The sequence below is a fragment of the Anas platyrhynchos genome, chromosome 7 (assembly GCF_047663525.1).
Source record: "Anas platyrhynchos isolate ZD024472 breed Pekin duck chromosome 7, IASCAAS_PekinDuck_T2T, whole genome shotgun sequence".
NCBI lineage: Eukaryota > Metazoa > Chordata > Aves > Anseriformes > Anatidae > Anas > Anas platyrhynchos.
Genome location: NC_092593.1, coordinates 41,934,993 through 41,959,150, shown reverse-complemented (window position 1 = coordinate 41,959,150; position 24,158 = coordinate 41,934,993). Strand labels below are relative to the sequence as shown.

The following is a 24,158-nucleotide window of genomic DNA, read 5'->3' as shown; positions in this document are numbered from 1 at the left end:
TAATGGCAATTAACAGAAAAACGGTAGTAAAGGATTACTTTATTTCGGAGACTTTCTGTAATATAAAACAAATCCTTTCCAAAATCGAAATGTCTAGCTCGCGATTCTGAAGCAATGCAGCCAAAGTATGGAAAAAGCGTTCATTACTGCAGTCTTCCAGGAAAATCTTTAAGTAAACTGTAAAAGAAAATAGTTAAAAAGTTTAATCACAGCACTTGGCTCATGGAAAACTAAATCATTGATTTATAGCTTTTGAGGGTTTTATATGCGCCTCATGCTGTACAACCATGAGAACAATGTACTAACTGGGTATATTCTAGGCATGTGATGCAAAAATCAGGTAAAACCGCAAACAAAACTCACCCAAGTTCCTAAGAATTCTGATATTACCAGCACTTGTGGTATTAAAACAAGGCCTATTCCCTTGAGAACAAAGGAAAACAGGACACTGAGCAATTTTAAACTCAGATAAAAAAATCTCATCTTCAACATGTTTATTCAATGCTCCTTTTCTTATGATGACATGAGGAGAACACTAAGCTATGCTAAAAAAACTGACAAGGAAATATTTTAAGCTGCTGCAAAATGACGTACGGAAATAGTACATGTAGACACTGATGACTAGACAGCTTTTCATTATCAAAACTGTCACCGTACCGTTTCAAGACAGGCAGAATCGTAATTGAGAGGTCAGAGTTGGATAAGAACACCTGAATATCAAAACAATTCCTGTAAAATGCTGGATAATTTTTAAACATGGCCATATAGTATAATCTTTTCTATTTATCCTGCTCCCCAAAACTTAGTCAATTCAGAATAAAGTAAAATCTGTTCCCTTGTGTTATTTCACTCTTGATTCTAATAGTACAGGCTGATTTAGAGCAACACCATAAAGAACATAAGTACCGATTTAATAGGTCACAGAACTGAACACATTTGTTAGGAATCCAACAAAACAAGTCACTATTCACTGCACTCTGCCCTTAGCGTATAAACACACTTGGTATGCCCCAGGATATAGTTACTTCGAATATGCCATTAAATTAATAGTTATTGTAATATTATTCTACTTTTACTGTAGAAGAAGGAGGTCCTACAATTTATTCCTATAAATATCCTTAAATATCTAAAAATGCCTTAAATTCCTTTTTGTAGGTGTAAACAAATACCATATTCTGCTTACTTGGCCATTTCTTTGCTGGCTTGTTCTTACTGGTCTCAATAATACTGTATTATTTTATTATTAAAAATACCGGTCTTAAGGTATCTGAAGAAAACTTTATTAATATATATACACACACATATACATACAGATACACTGTAAAATGTTTTAACTGTGAGGTTTATAAAACAATATAAAAAATACGCTGAGGGAATTTTACCATAAAGCAGAAGAGCCAAAGTGGAAATAATACCTCAAGTTTCACAAAGTTCAATCACATGAAAGCAAACTGATAAAGACATGCATTTAAAGAGATTTTTCCTACATTGTTTATCTATTCATTTTATATATTCATTTCAAATAAGCTTTTGCAGAATAGATTTTAAATCATCACAAATGTACAAAATAAGCATATAATTTAAATGCCTGTCTATCTGATGAACTAGAAGAATAAAAACTGTGTATTTTTACATATTTTTCTGCATCATCTCTGCACAGATTTTGTTTTTATTAACTACTGTAGAAAAACTAACTTGGAATCTATCCGGTCAGGATTTGACACAATTTTAAATAATCTGCAAAAGCCTCCCATAGGAGCCATAAAAAATTGCAGCATTTGGTAGTTACATTAACTTAACTTCATTGGTAGACTGTAATGAACAATGAGCAATTTATCACTGTTGACAGAACTCATCTGAAATTTACCCTCAAAGTGATCAGTCACTCACAGCATCAAGTCTCACCAGCTATTGTCATTCAGAAATTTCTGTTTTATAGCTAAAGCTCCGTCACCTCAGAAAATGAAGACTGTCAGGAACACCAGCTTGAAGTTCATGTTTTAACAAATTAACCATTACGGTTTTGCCTCGTTTCTAATTGCATGTGGATTTGCCAGGAGAGCGGACCAACCCAACAGAGTGATGGAGAGTTAGCTCGTGGAAAAGTTACATAAGGACCACAGAAAAAGAACCAGTAACTACACTGAACAGCTTGCTGATGAGCTGCTGTCTCTTACACAGTCACTGGCAAGATTGGAACCATTTGCTGAGTTTAACTGATTCTCGTCGTCAACAGCTGGGCCTGCTAAGAGCCAGTGGTTATAGCACAACGGAGGGCAGGCGAGGTAACAGTCAGTGCAAGGCCCCTCGAGTGTGGATGCCTTCGTGGGTGACCCCGAGTTAAGAGAGCCCAAGGACAGGTCCAGCCCATCACCCAGTACATGTTGACCTCAGGATGGTATCAATTGTTCTTCAGCTTCCTAGATGTGCAAGACCTTCACGCAGCTATGACACAGGATGTACGGGAGGCCACCCTCATTCTTAAATGACCATCACAAACATACACACACAAAAAAAAGCAATAAAAAAGGTTAAAAATAGAACAGGATTCCTTATGTCACAGAACTAAGTTGGACTGAACAGAAGTTTACAAAGATCAGAAAAGACCAGAACAAAAACCTACACCTTGGAGGCCAGGAACTACCTTTATAACAAGACAGACTGACAGGATTCTGGATGTGAAACACCTGAACCAAACAGGGATGGGGTACATGAAAAGCTGCGTGCCAGTAAAGATGAACAGCAATAAGACTATTAATTCTAATTTGTCATTAAGATACTACGTATAGATAGGAAACAGATGGTACCAATACCTGAACGGTTACATTTGACATGCAACAAGGTTACAAGCAACATGGCAAAATGTGAACTTGTCACAATTTATCTCCATTATTCTTCCAAATCTAGGCATCCAGCAGATCGAAATGACTACTACTAGATAACGGAACATGTACTGTTAGTGGAATTTTTCTTCAAAGTAATGTCAGATACCATCAACCCTGCTTAGGTTTTTCTTTCCCAGTTACTATACCGATCAAAATTATGATGATTAGAAATACTTTAGTGGAAAAAAAACAAATAGATAAACTAACCACACGGTCTGAAAGGATGAAAACAACATCAGGTAAATCTTTCTGCCACTTATCTCACTACAAAATGCCTTCTAACTCAACGTTGTTCCATCCCAAGTCAAACACGCTTTCTGTTTTTGCCCCTATAGTACATGGTAACAAAATACCCCAAGCCAACAATATACATTTCACAAATAGCAGCAGTCCCTTCTCCTTCCCTTTTCTGTTCCAAAAAACAATGAATACTTTTTATTTTAAGAAAATTAACAAGGATTGTTCCACATGACACTGGAATGGCTCACTACTTGTGTGTTCATCCAGATTGTTATCAACTGATTCTTTGCCTGTGTCACCTGGAAAACCACTGTGAAGGAGACTATTAACCCTTTTATAGGACCACACCACAGTACAACTCATTGAAACATAACCATCCCTTACAGATGTGCCATTTCCAATTACTTTAAAGTGAAAAATGGCTAGGGGTGAGCTGTTCACATTAGGGGGGTAAAAAAAGATAAAAGTTTATTTATTTATTTATTTATTTTATCTCCACCTGCTAACAGGATTTCATGAAATGGCTGCCCTGGCACAGCCTTACTTCAAGAGAAAATTACTCATTGGCAAAACATCAGCAAGGTAAACCAGTGGAATAAACAGAAAAGCTAAACTAAACATCAAAAAAAAATCACACCACTAAGAAAGCAACCAGGACAAGATGTAAAGCTTGGATGCTGACAGTGAGAAGAGACGGACAATTCAGAAACATACTTTATATCTCTAATGAATTTAAATGACACAAATGAATGCTAATGCTAGATCAGGTTATTTATAGAGAAGCAGCACGTTATTTTTGATTTGGTATTTATGCTTACCTCACCTACTTTCATCATAACTTTGTATGTATTTTTTTCAATTACTCACTTTTATCGTTGTTCATGGCCATCTCAACTAATGCATTAAGTGCAATAAAAAGGAGACATTTTTTGGATATAGTTAAGTGGCTTAGTATGATAGGCACACATCGGTATTGCAAAAATAAGATCTTTCCTTCATCTGTCTTCAAGTCCACGCAAAGGGAACGAAATGCCTGAGTCAGGTAATTCACTGAAAGATAACAGAAAACAGGGAATAAAAATTATGTAATCACAGTTCCATTAGATGATCACAAATACATGAATATTTATCCTAAGAGTTACTGTTGCAGATATATACTAATTAAAAAAAAAAAAATTAAATGGCTGAAAATATTAATTTACTTATTTGTTTAAATGCATCTTCTGCCTATTTTTATTCCTTACAAAAATTGTTGTGAGTGGAAAAAAAGACAAGTTACAACTCACAAATTGAGCAAAATATATTTGCAAATATAACACCTTTCTAATCGCTTCCTTAAGAGAGAAAAGAAATCACAAGCTGCATAGTTTGGGACTATATTGGTTTCAACATCTGGGAAGCCTCTAATAAAGGAGTAAAAGGCTCATTCATCTGAATAACTGCAATTACTGTCATGACAGCAACTATTCACATTCCTTTCCATAAAAAGCTGTAGTTTAAGTTATATATGCATCCACGTTATATATGCATCCATTTTGGAGAACACTAAATTATTCAGAGAATTTAGATTAAGTGAATCAATTCAGTTTTCTTAATTTCATGATGTCAAATCTTCCTCAATATCTTGGAATAGCATTGATCATCTGGAGCACAGAAAATTAAGAGTAAGGGAAAAATTTATCACATAGCAAAAGTTTAATTACAGTGCCATCTGCTGGATATTAGCATCTTGAAGGGAACAGGATATATATGTTTAAACTGAATGTGCTGCTTTGTCATCGCTAGATCATTAGACATGTGGTCAGTGATGAAAATTCATACACGGTAAGTTTCAACATAAATTTAACAGGTAATTTTTTTCCATGTTCTATAGGCTCGCAGTAAAAACCGACCATGAGAAGCTAAACTGATTCATTCTGATCAACAGCTTTCATCTGCTTATAGTTAATCTCTGCAATAAGTACTTTTTTTGTATTGTAATTCATTTGCATCATTTTCATCAAACATTTCTAGAAATGTGAGTTTCAATTTCAGGGTAATCATGCTTCACCAAAATATTCTGACTGAAACTATATGATACTGAAATTGAAAATACACTGATTCTTCCCTCCAACAGCTGAAATACTGTATTTGTTTATTAATGGTGACAGGGTGGTCTTCCAGAATGTTTAAATCCTACTTATTCTAAGTACTACCAGTATAAATACTGCACAGGTCAGTATTTTTGTCATCACTTCAAAGAAAACGTTTTTTGTCTTTTCAGGCCCTGTTTGTTTTTAAAGAAACTGCTGCTGAGAAGAGATACTACGGCATCCTGGAAATTGCACAAGTGGAGTAACTCTCATGAACTGAAGCAAAAGTCACTAAGAACTGCGATATCTCCAGACAAGTACGACCTCGTTTGCTTTTGCCTGTTAACAAAATACATTACTATACTGCATCAGCATATGGTAGCATTCTTCAATGCTGATAATGTTTATGGGTAGCCACTTGCAGTGACAGACTTGGTAGGAGAAAAGGGGAGACAGCAGAGAGGTAAGAGCTAGATAGAGTATGAGCTTTACATTAAACTTTGACAAAGCAATGAAATTCTAGAACTGTTCTGAATTTGCTACTGATTTCAGTTTACTGAGGAGCAATTAGCTGTACCATTATATGCAGTGCAGATCTTGACAAACAAATCACTGCTACGGTGATTGCTTGAGAGAATTACCAACATCTCTTTTCCCCTTTGTCACAAAATACGTTCATCTCACTGACATAAATAAAGCATATTAAAATGACCACACAAATTATGACATGAATAATAGCAAGGTTCATACTTGCTTCCCTATATTATGCTTCATCAGGTGGTAAAATTCAAATAAAACATCCTTTACTACTAAAGCATTACAGATGCTACAGTATCATTGAACTGCTGCATTTTGTACATTTGTTTTTTTGTCTGGGCACATACCTGAAAATAAGATTTAAAAAAAAAAAAAAAAAGAAAAAGAAAAAGATAATTTAAAAAAGACATAATAAAAACCAGAACTTACTTCGTTTTGCTGTTCTAAGCACAACCAAAGTTGACAGAAACCTCAAAGGCATAGAGGAGCTTTTAAAGAAATGTGCAGGTTTTGGTTTACTCCGTGTAGACTTTTTAGTCCATTTTTGCATGCTTCCCTTTTGTACTGCGCCTTTGAGAATAACTTCTGCAAGTCTCTCCATTGTTGCTGTCATGCTTGCATCCTGTTTCAAACAACGTGCACATTTAGCGTAAACATTAAAATACATGAAAATCCTGTCTGCTAAGTACGTATGTTCCCCTAAGGATTAAATATTAAATAGCAGATGTCGTGACCGTGTATTGCAATATAGTCTGTACATGGGATACTACTTTGCGTTCCACAAGCAGTTGAACAACATTAGCACAGGGCCTAGTCAACACACACTTCACAAAGAAACAAGGTAGTCAGGGCCCCTGATATGCTGACGTTATTTAATTTGCCTCTGGTTCCAGAATAAAGTCAGTTCAAACTCAGCTTTAATCAGTGCTGCCTACTACACTACCCTCTTTTGTGAAGATGCCTGAAGCTAGGTCCTACAAAAGCGTTTACAGAACTAAGGTCTAAACATGACCCTTAAGAATACTGTACAGGTAAGATGTATTGGACTTTTCAAAAACCGGTGCAGAAATATTACTTCAGAATCAAACTTAATAACAAGCTCATTTAAAATACGTTCTCATTAGCACTGGAACCACCAGCTTAGTTCTATTCAGTTAGACACTGAGTAGAGAACAAAGAAATCAAAATACCTTTGCTACTTTGCCACACGTTGCCATCAATTTCAACAAATCTCATGCATAAAGCGAACAAAAATATATTTCTTTTCCTAGTTCACACGTTTTGTAAGCACATATGGAAAATACCATTTCTGAGATGCTACACACTACTGCAACAAAGATCACATATGTGTGCAAAAATATGTTTACAGACACGGTGCAAAATATTACAACGAATGTGAGAAAGTTAATTTGGTGAGAATTAGTTTTTCATTTGCTATGTATCTGTGGTAGGCATTTATGCTTTGCAAAGACAGCAAAGTTTCTTTTATATATACTCCCTGAAAATATCTACTTTTCATACTCATTTATAATACAAAATATCTCTTGGGAATTTACCTGACTACCAGTGTCTATCTGCCTTAGAGACCAGTAGATAAATTGAATCACAGACATATGTAGTTTAGGATCCACAAATGGCATCCACTGGAGCTGTCCAGTGACCATAGGCAAAAGCTGTAAAAATACAGAATGGCAAAGTTACGTGCAGTATACGAACTTACAGTACAAGCTAACCACAAGTAAAAAGCAAACTAAGCAAAACTAAACCAAACTAAAATCAACGTATTCCCGGAGTTTAACAGACTACATGTACAAATACTCACTGGGCAGATCTGGTACAGGTAACAGAATTATATACTGAATTTACATTTTACACAGGTTTACACAAAAAGTGGAAAGACATTGTGTGAGCTCAAGCTCTGAAGTCTAATACCAAGGGCTACAAATTTTAGATAGAATAATAATTAAACAAACAAACAAACAAACAGAAAAAGCAGATTTCCTGAACGCTTCACTGATTTCCAAGCCTCGGTATCCCAAAAAAGCGTTACAAGTATAGCACGGTATCATCTTTTATAAGACATAACTTGAACTTTTAATACCTAGTATCAGCACTAAAATACTTTAAATTAGACGTGTGTGTCTCCTTAGGAAAAAGGAATTACATACAGTATTACAGATAAAACACAAGATAAATTATCAGCTGAGAAAAGTGACTTAAAATAGAAAGACAGGTGGAATCTCAAGGTCAGACTGCACACTACACATTTCCTTAAAAATGATCTGTATAAATATCTGTATGAAAAATTATCTATTACATCTCACTGTTGGAATTAATACTGATGGATTAACTGCTGCTTTCTTTTAATTCATGTATTCAAAGCGTGTGTAAAACAGGCAGACCTGTTACACTCAGAAATAATACAAAGAATCTTAACATTTCAACCTAAACAAATTCAAATGCCTTTACCTTCATACAATTTTCTAGAGTGTAGTTTTCTTTAGCACACTGAGGTTTCTCACTGCCCTCTCTCTCTTCTTGTATTTCTATTTTGCTAAGGTGTTGGTCTGAGATCCAGTCCATAAGAATAGTTAAGGGGTCGTAAACTTTTGAAATCCGTAGTAACTGTAACACATCCACAACATCAGTTATTTCAGTTTTCAAGTCTATGATTTTCTAAACCACAATACCAATAGACTAAAATATACGAGTACATTAGTAATACGCACATGCTTTATTTTGTGCTTAAACAAATGTTTATGAAAGCCTTGGGAAGAGATTTTCACATACAAAATCACTCTATTTTATAATTCTAACTAAATGGATCATAGGAGAAAGAAAATATTTAATGATCTGTGCATGATCCTCATTTTAATACATTTAATACACTCCTTTGCTTTATTTCATACAATCTACTTAGGCTAAATTTTAACTGTGTAACTAGCATTGTTGGAAGAATAAAGATTTCGTGAAATTGTCATTCTGTCCCTCTGCTACAACTGTACAGAAAAGCTCTGTGAAAGGTATCCAGACGTTCCTGAAGACAAACTACACGAACATCTCTCTAAAACCTTCACAAGTTTTCTTGTATCTACCTTCAGACAACTGTTCTTCTCTTCACTCAGAATTCTAACTACTGATACTGCTCATATATCACTTGCGACTGTGAGAAAAGAATATGGGGCAAACTATAACCGCCATTTAAATATAAGTAGCATACTCTATGGATACAACAAGCATCCTGATCATCATGTAAGTCCTCTATGAATACTTCAGTTTGCACAAAAGAGAAAGAGAAAGAAAGATTTTGCTGAGACTAGGAAGCAGATGATTTTAATCATACTCAAGAGCATCAGAACTGCAATTCACTGAAGGAGCAACGGTCAAAAGAGTTTAGGCAGCAATTTGCTTGTCAGCATTTAGGTCAGATTTAAGTCAAGTGAGAAGAAAACTTTAACGTTGTATTCTTGTGAACCACTGTCTCAGCGTGCCTTTAAGAACAGAGAAAATACTCCTTTAATTAACACTTTCAAAAATAACTAACTCTAAAGTCTTTAATACTGCAAAAGCTCTGAGAGACTAAATTTCATGTACTAGAAAACGAAGCAGAAAGTATTTACAACCATTCACACAATTCTTGTCTTAAAGAAACAAAATCAGCAATTTTGCAAACAACTTGTTCAAACATTTAAAATTGTTGACTGTAACTTGCAAAGCTACTTATAAACTTGACTGTACTGCTTGACTACTTGACTGTAACTCGTAAAGCTAGTAACAGGAAATAATTAATCTTGCCTGGGTTTTTAGCAATTCGTTATTTTCCCTCAGAGAGTTAAGCGATGACCTCAGTTCGTTATTTTCATCAGTCATTTTTCTCAAGGTTTCTCTCAGTTGGCTCATTTTTGTCTCATGCTGCTAGAGAAATATCAAATTTTAAAACGTGATTAACAAGAGAGTCTTTTTAGAAATAATTCTCAACTAAGTTCCATTTCAGTGTTAAAAAACAGGACAAACTTTCAAAGATCAAATTTGTAATTCTTCATGGTCCAATCTGCACATACCACCAGTAGTGAAGAAAGCAACATCCACACCGCATATTAAGAAGAAATATAAAGAAAATGGGAGCCATGGTGTACAGCCTATGGATCTTGTTTTTTTTTTTTTTCAGAAAATACCTAGATCTTCTCATTGATCCTCTTGTACATTCCTCAGTTAAGTCAGGTGTGGGAAAGAATTGTGAATGAAAACAAATGTCAAAGCTTTTGTTTACACTTAGCTCTTTTTTTTTTAACATCCATTTTAACCACAAATATGCCCAATTCTCCCTTTTTTTGAATCTTTCAAATATTCTAACTATTCACTGCTGATAGTTAAGACGCTTTAGTTCACCTGTACTTAAACACCTGTCCTGCAATGTCCAGCAATGTATCCAATACGTGCTACATTTCATCGAATTGGAAAAAAATAATTGTGAAACTCAAGATAGTAATCTTTTAATATTTGTTATTATTATTAGTCCACAATATAATTTAATACCAGTACATACCATTAAAATATAAGCAAAAACAGACAAAAGAAACTGCAACAAAGGAAAATTGAAGCGACAATTACTTGTAACAGTCAAAAACCTGCGTGCCTTGAAAAAGAAACCAAGGAATATGTCTTTTTTCCCCTTCATTGGAAATTTGAAATATAATTAAATATTTTCCAGCAGATTCTGGAAAAAAAAAAAACAACACTGAGGCTTTGAAGCCGAGTATAAAACAAATGTTTTCAGAAAGTAACATTCCATTTCTCAGAAACCGTGAGAATCTTCTATGTGAAAATAGCTTTTTGTTCAGAAGTGTTGTCTTCTGCACTAGGAATTCAACCATCCACTACATTTTCTTAAGCCTCACTCTCAGACTGTTATCATGCTGCAAAAAGGACTTAAGCGGTAAATATAGAAATGATCTCATCAACAAAGAAAATGCTACAGATAGGCTCCAAACGGAGTGCTCAATTACTTCCATTGAAAAGGCCAAACCTTTAGAGTTAACCAAGCCTAGGAAAAGCTTGCCCAGCTTGGGATGGAACAGGAGCAAGGTGGCTTGAAATTGACCCTAAACTTTCAAAACAGTCAGGGACAGCAGAATTATAAGTGAAAGGTTTTGAGAGGAAAAAAAAAAGAATTAATATTCTCAATTTCTCCAAACCACATTACACAATGCTTTATAAGGCTTGCATATTTGGGGTTTTGACAATAATTTCACAGTTCTTCAGGGATTTGGCAATAATTTCACAGACCACAGGGCTGTTGTAGGTGGTGCCAGGATGTCTAAACCATCCAATTCCATTATCAAATCGGGTACCATCTGTATCATAATAAAGTGCATCACTTCATTCCTGCCAAATGTTTGTCTAGTCTGTTCCGAAGACCTGCAAATACTGGAAGCACCAGTCTTACTGACCTCTCTAACCCAGTGGTTAACTGCTTCATTTTAATCTAGTTTTCCCAAATTTCAACAGTAATCTGTACCTACACATCCCACAATTCATTGCACCATTCTGAACTGGAAACCACACCAAACTCACTAACAACAGTTTGGCACTTTTTATGCTAAATCTTTCATTTGGGGGTTTCAAACACTTTAAAGAAATAAGCATTATATCCAGCAAACATATGATGGCTTAAGAAAACTACAAGCAAGTTAAAATGTATGGGGAGCAATAAGAATCACTAAGTAAGTTATTGTACTTTTTTCATAGTTCCAAGTACTGCCTAAACGTCTTCATCAGCATCTTTTATTGCAGCGAAAGCTGCTTCACATCTGTGAAGCAATTCTTCTCGCTCAACTAGAGCACGTTCTCGTCTCTCAAGTTCCAGTGCATATTTCTCCTGTGCTGAACGCTCCCTCTATACCAAGGAAAAAAAATGTTGAAACGCCTTCGAAACACATGAAATTACCGATTTATAGTGAACTAGAATTCTTTCCTCTGCAGATATGCTTAGGTTTTGTTTTTAATTATAGTGTTACACAATAGCTGACTAATTAGAAGTATCCTAATGGCCATCTACATTCAATTGGATTTGCGGCAGGACTGCTTGGCCTTCCAAAATGCAGAATTCAGCTCTGCATGGCTGTTCAAGTAACAGCATAGACAATTAAAAGTAGGATTTTGTTTCCAGAAGTTTTGGATAATGCTATTATCTGTAAGACAAAAGAGTCCAGTGCCCTAAACACTAGATTGCTGTATTGTTTCTTCAGTTAGTGGAAAGCACCTCTAGGAAAGTGGTGAGAAAAAAGATACGCACAATTCTTTTGATCTTGGATGGTGCAAAAGACAGTCCCAGCAGGAAATCTAGCAGAAGCACAGAAGCTGTTACAGAATAAAACCAACGCAGGTTTGGGAGCTCTTTAGTTAGTGGCCCAAGCCTGCTGGTGGATAAACTATTGGGAGTCACCAGCAGCAGAAAAGTAAAGGCAGAAGGGATGGTCTTCACAGAAGATCAAGTCAAGAGGGCAAGTGCTCTTGAATGCCCAGAGTGAAGAGCATAGTTTCAGGTGCTGTCAGGAAAAGCAGTGCTTGTAGGTGTTTCTCTCCATGCCAACACCGCATCACAAGACACAACTCTTGGAATAATAGCACTGTGTTCAAACTCCCTTCAGCAGAGCAAATATCTGATCTAACCACTACCCATGTCATTACCAAGTCAGTGAACTAATTTAGGGGAAGAGGTGGATGATGACAGTCATATAGTTAGTAATTTCTGAATTCTCTGTCAAAAGTGAGAATCTTTGTAACATTACTGATCATTACAAAATGTCTGAGGCCATTACAGTTCCTACCTGGAGATTCTGACAGGCGACTTGCAGTTCGCTATTACTCTGACTTTTACCCAAATGGGATGGTAAGGTGTTATCTGTGGAGAAAAAGAACACACTTTACATTAAAAATATAGTCTTAAATAAATAAAGACTGCTTATCCAAACCAGCGAAAGTGTATTTTAAGCGTTTACAGCGACCAGCATAAAGCAAGACATATTGAAATGAAAAAGTAATCTCCTAAAGAATTACGGAGAAATGCTCAAAGTTTTGTTCCATGACTTGTTTGAATCAATCTATGCACGGACTGAAACATGAGGTAGCCAAAGTTTCCTTTTTGTTATGGCTTCAGGAAAGTGATTAACTGCTGAATAGACCCAGACCTCTCCTATTTCCCGTTGAGTGAAACACTTCAGAACTGCAATTTAACAAATTGCTACTGAGTAAATTAAGAGGCATTTAGTTGTATACAATGAGAGTTGATGTACAATAGTCACAGTTTCTCTGTTAAGAATTTAGTTTAGAATAAAGAGAAGCCAGTCCACCATTTAGGGAACCTGAGCACTTTCATTTCTGATAAAGGCTGCCTCACACTCGACTCTAAAAATACTAATAGATACGCCTCTTGCTCGAATATTTAGTCCTACCTAACCGACTACATTAGCAATGAGCGTGAGCACCCATATAGCCCCAATGCAAATTCCTTTTTGTCATTCCTGGTCCTCCCTTGTTCTGTCTTGAAGACCCAAGTGTACATCTTTGGCACAAATGACGATAACACAAACATTACTGCCCATTGTTCCAAACCAGTATTAGTCCGACACTGCCATTATTACAGAGCTGAATTCATTCTTAGGTGGTTAGAAACATATTCGGAGCCTATATTCATAGGTCACATAGGAAGACAGACCTGCCTTCCCATTGACGCTTACCGATGTCCAAACACAAAGAGCTAAACAGGCAGCAGCAAATGAAAATGGATCAGAACAGACTAGAGAACACAGAAAGGATAGAAGTAGGGAAGTATGTGACAGATTCTTAAGAACCAAGCATAACAATACTGCTTCTCAGCAACATGTTACAGCATAAATTGAAACTCCTTACATATTCACTCCTCTTTTGGAGTGATTAGGGCCATACTAGCTGTTCAGTGTTGCTATCTGTCTCTTACTGCAATACGAAGTATTTCTAGAAGAACCTCTGGTACAGACAGTCATGTTTATGCTGAGTTTCAGAGAGTAACGCCTCTTACCAACATCATATTTATGAAGTTCCGCTAGCGATGGTGCTTTACAATCCAGCAACTGCTCCTATTGAACATGAAGGCAACGCATTAATATTTCATCTTGCATGTGGGCCTTTTCAACAACTACATTAACAGACAACTCTTGCCTCCACCACACAAACTACATTACTTAAACTATTAAAGCTGAAAAGCTTCCAGTTATGACGAAGCTTAATGAAACACTCAAACATTTAAAATAGGGAAAAAAAATCAGAATTTGTCTCTTATGGATGGCATGTTCAGCTTGTGAAACCATTTGGTTCAAAGGCAGCATACCCTGCCACAGAATAGCCTGTCTAAAACAAACATCTTAAGACTAAGTGTCATTGCTGCTGTGTTACACAAAACTAATACCTGTGCAAAAGTCAGACTGTGCGACTGAAGGCTTTTACGCAGCAATCGAGAGTTAGAGCATTCCTTACTTTCTGCTCTATTTAATCCAAATTTAGAAAACAAACAAGCAGCATAGAGGGCAAGGAAGTCTGAGTTCTCAGGCCTGATACCTTCCTGCCAGTCACACAATAAATAGAGAACTGCCTACCTAGTCTTAACTTCTTGGATGTGACTACTAACATGATTTTCCTGCATTTTTGAAGACTGTCAACCCTGAAACCTTGACAAGTGTACGAAAGCCTGCAGTTGCAGTTTTCTTGAAAGCTAGACCGAAGTGTCAAATGGCAGAGAAATTAACATTTCTTTAAATAGAAGAATAGGAAATCTAGAAAAATAGAATAAATTCTAGAAGAATTACATCTAAAGAATATTAATTCCATTAGATTTAATACTCAAGATTCTAAAATAATTTAGCCAGGAAGTTTTACAGAAGATGACACGGGAAAAGTGCTCCTCCAGTCAGACGCTAGAAGCTTCTGAACGTCACAGAACAGAGGTTGGAAATTGGCATTTACCTTCAACTTGTAAACAGCAGGGCTTCCAGGAAACAACTTAGCAGATTTTTCAACCCAGTATTTTGCTCTTTCATCAGTGACGGCATTATTGCACAGTAACTCCGCTATCTTCAGTACTAGATCTTTCTGCATTGGGTTCAACTCCACAGAACGCTAGTTTTCCCCATGCACGCACACTGGAAAAAAAGGCAGGAAAAAAAAGGTAACCTGATCTTGCAATCCACACAGAATGGGAAAGAAAATTATAACAGTCATTGAAAAGACACAGGTATTCAAATTAGACAGATCTATTAGTAAATACTTTTTGAATGAGTTAAGAAAGACCTCAGTTGCTAAATGCATCACTAGTCTACAGCACCCAGATACATCTGCTGCAACTCAAAAGAGCAAAAATTCAGAAAAGAAAGAATTTCCAAGGGAAAAAACGCAGAAGCCAGCTACTCTGCCCCCACCACCAGCTATACGCAGGCAGCTGGACTCTTACGTACCTTTAGTCTAACTCCATATAGACATTTTTGAAGAAATATATAATTAAGTCACACCCTACGACAAGCTGGGATGTATTGGCAGCAAAACTTTTGAGCACATCCTCTCCCTCCCCAAAACCTGAACAAAGGCATTCTGATGGTGAATTTTTCATTGGGCAATCATACAAATAAATGTCAATTATGTTCGCCCTGCCCCATCTCACACCCCCCCAAACAAAACCCCCCAAAAAAGCAATAAATACAAACAACTAGAAAACACCCTAGGTCTAGTCTTCCAGTAGCAACTAGATTACTGCTGTCACCTGAGCCCTTGCTAAGAATCTGTCACTGCTGTCAAATTCCCTAATCCAAAGGGCAATGTAAGATATGGAAAGAATTTAGTAGCAGCTAGCACAAAGACCCAGTCTAGGTCACAAAAGAATCATCTTAAAAAAAAATACTGATGAAGCAAAACACATCAAATGAAGAATCCCCTCTGCAGTACGTCATATACACCTTTGGCAACAGAAAGCATACATATTACACTTTTTCCACAAACATGTTTTCTTCTATGCATTTAAGAAAAGTCCAGAACAGAATGATTTTAAAAGTCCCTTTACAATGGATTAAAGCAGGACATCGGAGGTCGGTGGAGTACTTACCCTGTAACATCCAAAAGCTTTTTCTATGTTGTCCTCAGCTTCATAAATTTGTCCAAGAAATCTGTGTGCTCTCCGATCTCTCTTTTGCACACTGAGGTATGTAGATATATACCTATGGAGCAGGAAAAAAAGGATCAATATTCCTCAATAATACGAGTCCCTCTGTCCTCCCCCGCCCCCCCCCAGTGTCCACGGAAGCGGGGCAGGAATTTAACATGTGATACAGGAAATGCAGTCATGGTTGGTTCCAGATACCTGGTCTGGACCTTAAAGTACAGAACAACATTATTTTTACATGTACAGACGCTACTTATTTGCCACCAAGTATTGGTATTTACTAAAAAAAAAAAAAAAAAAAAAAAAAAAAAAAAAAGAGAAAGAAACTGTAACTGTAATTACTTCATAATACAATGGAATAAAAGCCATTTCAAACAGCAAGTTTTTCAGTATCACGCAACTAATTATCTAAGTTGCTGTTTTATAAAGATTTAAACAGCACTTGATACCCACATCTACTGCTACTGTAAAGCAGCATGATAGTGATCTTGATTTCTCCAGTCTACTTCATATTCACTTAGCTTTTCTAAAGTACTTTAGAGAACAGAATAGCAGAATACAGCAACGCGTATTACCTTTTAGCAAGTTCATACTCCTTTACTTCAAAATACAGCTTAGCGAACTGGAATCCTTTCAACGATTTCTGAACGGAAAACACACAACAAGCACATTTTAGATGTACAACACTTTCAAAGTAATTGCATAGGAAGACCCTTCTGATACTTTTTGAGAGACTGAATTTGATAACTAGTTATCAGCTCCAGTCCGCTCCTCATACCCAAAGTTTTGTTTCTGAAAGATGTGGGATTTGGAAAACAATGCTTTTCCAGTAACTGGCCAAGGCTACCAACGTGAAATCGAGGCGGCCGCTGCGCTGAGGGACCGGGGCGGGCGGAGGGGGTTAACGGGAACAACGGCGGGGCCTCGTCCCGTGCTGTGGAGCTGAAACGGGGACGAGCAGGGGAGAGGCTCGCTGTTGGGTTACAGCTCCGTGTAACGCAGGCACGGGTCGAATCTGTGCGCTAGGGGCGTGCAGGGTAATGCTTGTGTAAGCAGCGTTCCCTGGAGAGGCTGAGGGAAGGGTTGCTCTCGCTAGCCTCAGAAGTAAAGCATGATATGAAGATATAGCGCGTGACAGAAACATGTGATGTCTATAGTCATCTCTAACTGCATATATGAACAGCAAGTCGGCTGTTCTGAAAAAAATACTGATAGTCCTGGCGCCGAGCTGTAAGAGAGAAGTTAAAAAGAACTTACCCATGCACGTTCCCCCTCTGCACCACAGCTTCCCAGATAACACTCCAGGAGATGGTTGTCACGAAAAGTTACCAGCCACTTTAACATACCATGTACAAAAACAACGTGGGTCTGGAAGGTAATCTCCCGAGCAAGTATGAACTAAATCCTGTGGCAGACTGCACATAAGAACTGCTCTTTACCTTTCAAAGTACTCAAGTGCCCAAGAGCCTGCAGACAGCACAAAACAGCATCCACCTGACCAGCACCTGCCCAGCTGCCTCAGCTTCCTCACTGCTCATCAGAGGAAGAATGACATTTCAAAGGCCTTCCGCCTACTGACCATCAACATCAATTAGCATGTTCAAAATAAGTACACAACGCGATGCAAATTGCTCTTCAGCAAGCCAAAGTGAAGACAATAGTTATTTTGACAAGACTAAGATTTAATTTGTAAAATTTGACATTCCATACAAATATGTCATAACACAAATACACCCAAAATATGCCAGTGTCTGAACTTATTTAACATGCAAAAAAAATCAATTAGAACACATAAAAAACAACCATAAGCTGCAATTTTACATTTATACATCAGAAGTGTCCTTTTTAAGGAAGTGGAAATAATTAAGCAATAACATCTAAATACTGATTTATACTGCTAGAACATCTGTATACTCAAAAGCCAGAATTCTCTATTTGCCCACAGTCTGTAATGACAACTCTTCCACTTACTAACCCGTTGGGAGAACCAAAGGATTCGAGCTTTTTCACAACATCCGTTCCATCTGTCACAAAACCAAACACCACGTGTTTAAAGTCCAAGGCTTCTACTGTTTTGAGTGTTGTGAAGAACTGAGAGTTATTCGTAGCCCGACCCCTATTTGCCATCGACAGCAATCCAGGACCCGTGTGCTTCACTTCAAAGCTCTCTTCTTCAAATGCATCTCCATAAATTGACCGTCCACCTGTTCCACCATGGTTAGTTACATCACCTCCCTTCAAAAAAAAGCACAGCGTTTACTTTCAAGTCCCAAAGAACAAGATCATCACGAACATCGTGATGTTCAAGAACATCGACCAATAGCACAGTTACATTCTTTCCAAAATAAGAGTTTTTGTTCAAAAAACACAGGTAAAACCTCATTCTTAGTTATCACAAGTACTATAGTTACTTGGATATAAGGCTTTCCACCTTCAGCAGATTTGCTCGTGGTAACAAAGCATTACTGGAATGTTCCTCGTTTATCCTGAACACAGCATTTTATCTTTGTTCCACATGGCAACTACTCTAAGCGGGTCATTCCCACTTTCTGCTTCCTGCTTCACTCGGCCCTTACAACTGGCAACCACGATTATCTCTATTCTCACTTAGTCCCTGCAGGCACAAAACTGACCACCCAGAAAAAGTCATGGTACCACTGATCAGAACTTTCCTGCTTTTGTGCAGAAAGTTTAAAGAAAAGAACAACGAGAGTCATACTTCAGATTCACTTAATACCCAGTCAAGACTGGAGAGTTTTTCACTCTGATGACAAGCCATTTGTATATTGCTATCCATTTCTGAATTTGGAAACGATTGTGCCCTGCCTTGAGGGATGTAGCATTATGCAAAAGCATTCTTGTAGCATGTAAGGAATTCAGTTTATTTTACCTGTTTTAAGTCATTATACCTCCTACTGAATATTTGGAAGACTTTTAGGAACGAAGGGAAGGTATACGTGAGCAGATACCGATCTCCTATGCCTTCAGAAATTATGGGGATACTTTTTGAGAGACTGAATTTGATAACTAGTTATCAGCTCCAGTCCGCTCCTCATAACCAAAGTTTTGTTTTTGAAAGATGTGGGATTTGGAAAACAATGCTTTTCCTGTAACTGGCCAAGGCTACAAACGTGAAATTGAGGTTACTGGTGAAGCAAGCAACAAGCCTTAATACTTGTGACATTTCACAACCACTTCTTACTGAAGAGTGTAGAAGAAGTAGAAGAAGAGAGTCTGCTACATTTAAAGTACAGCCTGTTTTTTTCCCCCAATGTAACAATGTTGCAAAAAGAACCCCTAAAATCTGACAGAGTAAACAAAAAAGATGGTACTTAGTCCTGGTCTAGTACATATCACTCACAACTGTTTCAAGATAGGTAAAATGTTTTCTTCCCACCTAAGAAATCCCACCTACTCTCAGTTTAGAGCGTGGAAACACAGCAAAAACCACGGAGTTCGGGCCACAGGGTTACTGCGGAGCCTGGAGGAGGTGCAAACGAGGCTGCCACGTTCTGGGATATAACCACACAAGGCAGGCCATACCCCTTGGGGTCAGGGGCTGTTTCCACCCACAGTAGGGCTGCGCATACGGTCAGCGGAGCATGAAAAAACTAGAAGAACTGAATTACAATTTAAAGGAAGTATTGCTGAGAGTGGTCTCCCGAACCCACGGCACAGTCCGAAATCCCAACGGTGTTATCAGGCTAGTTATATAAACTTTTTTTTGGGGGGGAAGAGGGCTTCTCGTCATGAACACAGTAAGGACTGCATTCAGCTACTGAACTGTTACTGCACTGAATAACTACATACAATAATAACAAATAATAACAATCAAAAAGACCTTACCTAGCACTAAACTATAGGCTTGAGGTGAAAGCCGCATTACATTGAAAACAAGAGAGAAAGATGTGGTAGGAAGGTACGCATTTTAAACTCAGACAAGGTATTTTCTTTAGGAAAACCTCCTGACTGTGCCGATTCAGAAAACAGCCAGAAGAACCAAGTTGTTCATTACGAAGCAAACTGCAGTTTCTGTCTTAAACCTAATAACTAAAGTGCATACATAGGTTAGGTGTGTGTCTCCTTTAAATCAGGATAAGGAAGTATTTACATAGGCACAGGTAGAAGCATAGGGAAGAAAGGCTGCCTTGCTGCTTTTCCATCCATCTCAAACACTCATTGAAGAGAGCTGATACAAGTCTTAATAACATAGCCTTTATTGATGACACTGGAAAGATGTTTTGAAGCAACCAGTTTTCCATAAACAGGAAAGGAAATTTTGCTTGCTATGATGTAATTACATAAAATCTGTGTAAGTCACTAGTATAAAAAGGAAAAAACAAACACGTGTAGTTGGTAACACAGTACCATCAGGAATTCCTGAGCAACTGCATTTTCAATAGAAAAGGGAAAAATAAAACAGGTGTGCATGAACAGAACTCAACAGTATAAAACAATCAGGTGTATGTTATAAGGAATTCTGATGACTTGTGAACTCAGTTCTTGAGGATGACTAAAGAAATAGATCCTAGCAGGATCAAACCACATATATTTACACTCACAGTGTAAAAGTAATATTGCCAGTTAATTGAAATATGCATTTCCATTACTGTTCTAGACGTTAAAGAAGCTAAATTTAAACCTCAGGTGTTCACATTTGTAACAAAATTCCTCTTGCATCCTGAATAATTAAGGCAAAGTATGTTATCTTTTGAAAATACCTTGTATATAGTTTCTGCATAAAAATATGAAATAAAAATAAAACTATATATATATATTTAATGGAACACTGTTATGTATGGTCCAGCAGAACAAGGCACAAAAAGTGAATACAATGCAAAAGCATATATAAAAGTTAATGAGTTACTCTGAATGGAATATAGCAAAATTCAAGTAGTTCTGAGCATGCTCATTTCCTGCAGTAGGAATATAGACTTCATACAGATATTTCATGCTAAGTCCGATGTACAGATTCATCATGTAAGCACAAACGATCAGAAGCAGGTCATTTGTACAGTGACTGTATCTAGAAATAAGATACTTTTCAAACCATCTGAAACCAGGCTCCTTAATGAGACTATTTGACCTGAAATCTGGGCATGTTTGTTTTGTTTTGTTTTTCCATGAGGTGAGGTATGTTTGGTTTCTTGCCCTAGACACTTGAAGTTTTATATTCATGCTTAATCTGCACATCAATACTTTCATTAATATAAATGACACTCTGTGTCCGTAACATTGGACACATTTGCAAAGTGTGTCTTTGCCGGTATTCACAAGCATATTCTCCATCTAAAATTCCACAGAGATTACTGTGCACAGTGGCACACTTGTACCAATTCTACTGCATTATCAGGGTCTGAAACCTTTCAGGTGAGCTGATATTTAATTTAGTCTATAAGTGTGGTCTATTTATCAACAAATAAGTATACATGTACACGTACAGAGAATGGAAAATTTCAAAATATCTCAGTCTGATTGAAAGGCATGCATCATAATCTATTATCTCATTGCAGCCTCAAAGTCCCTCCCCACGAGTACGATGTATAACATTTCCATAAAGAACAGGGAGAGCAGAAAAGTCTTCACTTCCTTCCCAAAGTTTCAGCTAGTTTCTTCAGTCTTTTCTTCAGCTCTAGAGGAAGCTTCTCATAGCAGGTTTTGCAGACAGGCTTCATATCAAATTCTCATATCAAACTAGAAGCTATTTTTAAATATGTATTTAAAATCCGAGCTCCCAACATCGGATCAAAAAGCAGGTTTTGTCTGTGAACTCCAAACTACTGGAGGTAGTTAGGCCCAACGACGCAAAACATGAATCAACGGTCTGCATTCGAAATACACTCAAATTGCTACTCCCCACCCCTCCCCCACCCCCAAGTGATCTATGTAAAACTTTAAGTGAATTTCAATGAAAACAGGCCTCCGCGTTTTCGGTCCATCTTTTCAGGTATCACTGACACGCCAGAGCGGACTCACGCTTGACGCCTTGCGGACAGGGATGAAAAGCAACCTCAAAAGAAACGCTTGCAGCCTTGGCAGACCCTTCCCTCCGAAATCAACACAACAAGGAAACCAGTAACTATTCCCTCGGTGGACTGTGCTACACAGTCAGCTGTAAGCATCGCTCGAAAGTCAAAACTAAACGCGTCCGGTGGCCTTGAGCACAAGAAGAGGAGAGGAAATATTTTGTGTCGAGGCCACCGGGGAGTATCAACACTGTGGGAACGTATCTGTGCACCTGGCGGCGATGCACTTGACGCTGTCTAGCCCAAACAGTGCCCAAGTCGAACCCACAAAGTCACAGGACAGCTTTGCTGCTGCTGCTGCTGCTGGGAAAGGCACCAACCAAAGGCACAGCCCCTGCACGCAGTCCCTACCGGATCACGCTTAGCTCGGGCACATTCACGCCGCTTCAAAGCAACTCCGAGCGGCAGGCCGGGATCTTTCAGGATTAGGGCCCGCTGAATCGCATCAGGCGGCTGAGCGTTTCCCAGCTAAAATGGGCACGGGTGGCGTTTGTCACCCCCGGGCCCGCTGGCTGACAGGGAGCGGAGCTGTGCGCCCCCAGCCCCCCTCGCTCGGCGCTGTCGCTTCAGCGAGCGGCCGGCCAGAAACCTCCACGGCGCCGCACGGAAAGGACACTGAAACTTGAAGGCGGCGCGGTGCTTCCTTTGTGAAGGAAAGTACCTCTCCCTCGCTCCGGCCCCGAGGAAAGCCCTGCTATAAAACCCCTCCTGTCCGTGAGGCGCCGCGGGGCAGGGGCAGGGGCAGGGGCAGCGGCAGGGGCAGCCCCAACCCTCCCCTCACGACGCCGGCCACCCCCCTAGCCCCCCACCCCACCCGGGACCCCACCGGGACCCCACCGGGACCCCCTCCGCCTCCCCCCCCGCCGGCCAAGGGAAGCGGCGAGGCCTCGCTCACCTCTCTCCGAGAAGCCGCAGAGGCCTGCACGGAGGCGACACAGCGCTCCACCTCGGCCTTGCTGCGCCTCAACATGGCGACCGCAGCAGCGCCGAGCCCGGCCGGGCTCCGCTCCGCTCCGCTCCGCTCCCGTGCCGCGCCGCGCCGCCGCAGCGGCACAAACAAACAGCTCCAGGCGGGGCACCGGCCGCGCCCTAGGAACGCCGCGCACGCAGCGCGCTACGCACACTGCGCACACTGCGCACACTGCGCACGCCCCCGCTGAATGCGCAGGAGCCGTTGCCACAGTGCGGGGAGGGGAGGGGCGAGGCTGTGACGCATGCGCGGGGCGGCCGCTGGGGCTCCCTGACAGGGCTTTAGGAACTGAGGTTGCAAAGGGTCCCTCAGAAAGTAGCTGGGAGCAGCCCTGAAGACGCGCAGGCTGCAGAGTTTGAGACACGAGCTGTAACTTATTCTTTTGGATTGATTGATTTAATTTTGTAAGCCGTAAGGCGGTTGCCCCGCGGCTTGCTGGAGGTGTGCCCCTCTCGCTTTTCTGCAAGTTCCAGGCACTTTGCTCAAATGGAGGCCACTGGGCTGTCCCCAAATGGTGTGATATCTCTGTGGACAGGCTGCGTTAAAAATTCATCCCCTCCTCAGTCTCTAGCGTCCCACTGACATGCACAAGTTTCCTGCTGGACCTAAGCACTACCCACATCTCCACAACTCCTCCCGCCTTTATAAAAAAAAAAATAATAATAAAGTATTGATTCAAAGATCGAAGCCGAAATTCCTTTAAGTGGTATATTCTTTATTGCAGCGCTGGATGCACGGGGGATCTCTCCACCTATCGTGCATACCCAAAGCGGAAAGCAGTCTTGAATTTATACAATCAATCTCTCAATATTCTACAAGCGCCTATACATATGCATTACCTATCCCCGCCTTCCCTCGCTTCTCATGCTAATTAGCCTTTTGGCACCTTGCGCCTGCGTAGAGCCTCCCAAGAATTGTGGGCAGGGGTCTTTGGGACGTGGGCAGGGGTCTTTGGGAGGAAGACCCCGAGTCTTCCTCACAGTGTACTTTTCACCTTTGGTCAGGAATCTGCTGAATTGGCACGTTTCTTAATTGCGAGAGCTGGTTGTTGCCAATTCTTCCGTTTGTTGTATCTTTATAATGAATTCCAATGTCCAGTTTTGAGATTTATAGTCCTTACGTTTGTTTCTCTGTCCGTCTGCCGCTTCCTTATCATGAGTTCCAGTGTCTTGTTTCGAGATATACAGTCCTTGTCTGGGGATTGTCCTTGCCTCCCCAATGCCTTCCCCATACCTCCTTAAT

General features: G+C 39.2%; 1 protein-coding gene and 1 long non-coding RNA gene across 5 annotated transcripts; both read right to left on the bottom strand.

Moving 5' to 3' along the window:
* Positions 1 to 1,258: 1,258 nt before the first annotated feature.
* On the bottom strand, positions 1,259 to 9,090 carry LOC140002979 (coiled-coil domain-containing protein 138-like). 2 transcript variants are annotated; one of them, XM_072041387.1, is made up of 5 exons: positions 8,204 to 9,090; positions 7,291 to 7,407; positions 6,164 to 6,356; positions 3,993 to 4,175; positions 1,259 to 2,480 (listed from the first exon to the last, which is right to left on the bottom strand). In XM_072041387.1, exons 1-5 carry the CDS (start codon positions 8,315 to 8,317, stop codon positions 2,476 to 2,478), a joined length of 612 nt encoding a protein of 203 aa, XP_071897488.1. In that variant the 5' UTR covers positions 8,318 to 9,090; the 3' UTR covers positions 1,259 to 2,475. The 2 variants fall into 2 exon arrangements, with proteins under 2 accessions (XP_071897488.1, XP_071897487.1); XM_072041386.1 differs by having other exon boundaries at positions 1,259 to 4,175; positions 8,204 to 9,055.
* A 541-nt stretch (positions 9,091 to 9,631) lies between these two features.
* On the bottom strand, positions 9,632 to 23,166 carry LOC140002978 (uncharacterized). 3 transcript variants are annotated; one of them, XR_011810820.1, is made up of 5 exons: positions 22,842 to 23,166; positions 16,496 to 18,155; positions 15,864 to 15,975; positions 12,565 to 14,910; positions 9,632 to 9,646 (listed from the first exon to the last, which is right to left on the bottom strand). It is a non-coding gene; the product is annotated as an uncharacterized lncRNA (long non-coding RNA). The 3 variants fall into 3 exon arrangements; XR_011810819.1 differs by having other exon boundaries at positions 9,635 to 9,649; XR_011810821.1 differs by having other exon boundaries at positions 9,635 to 9,649; positions 12,565 to 14,887.
* Between the last annotated feature and the right edge of the window lie 992 nt (positions 23,167 to 24,158).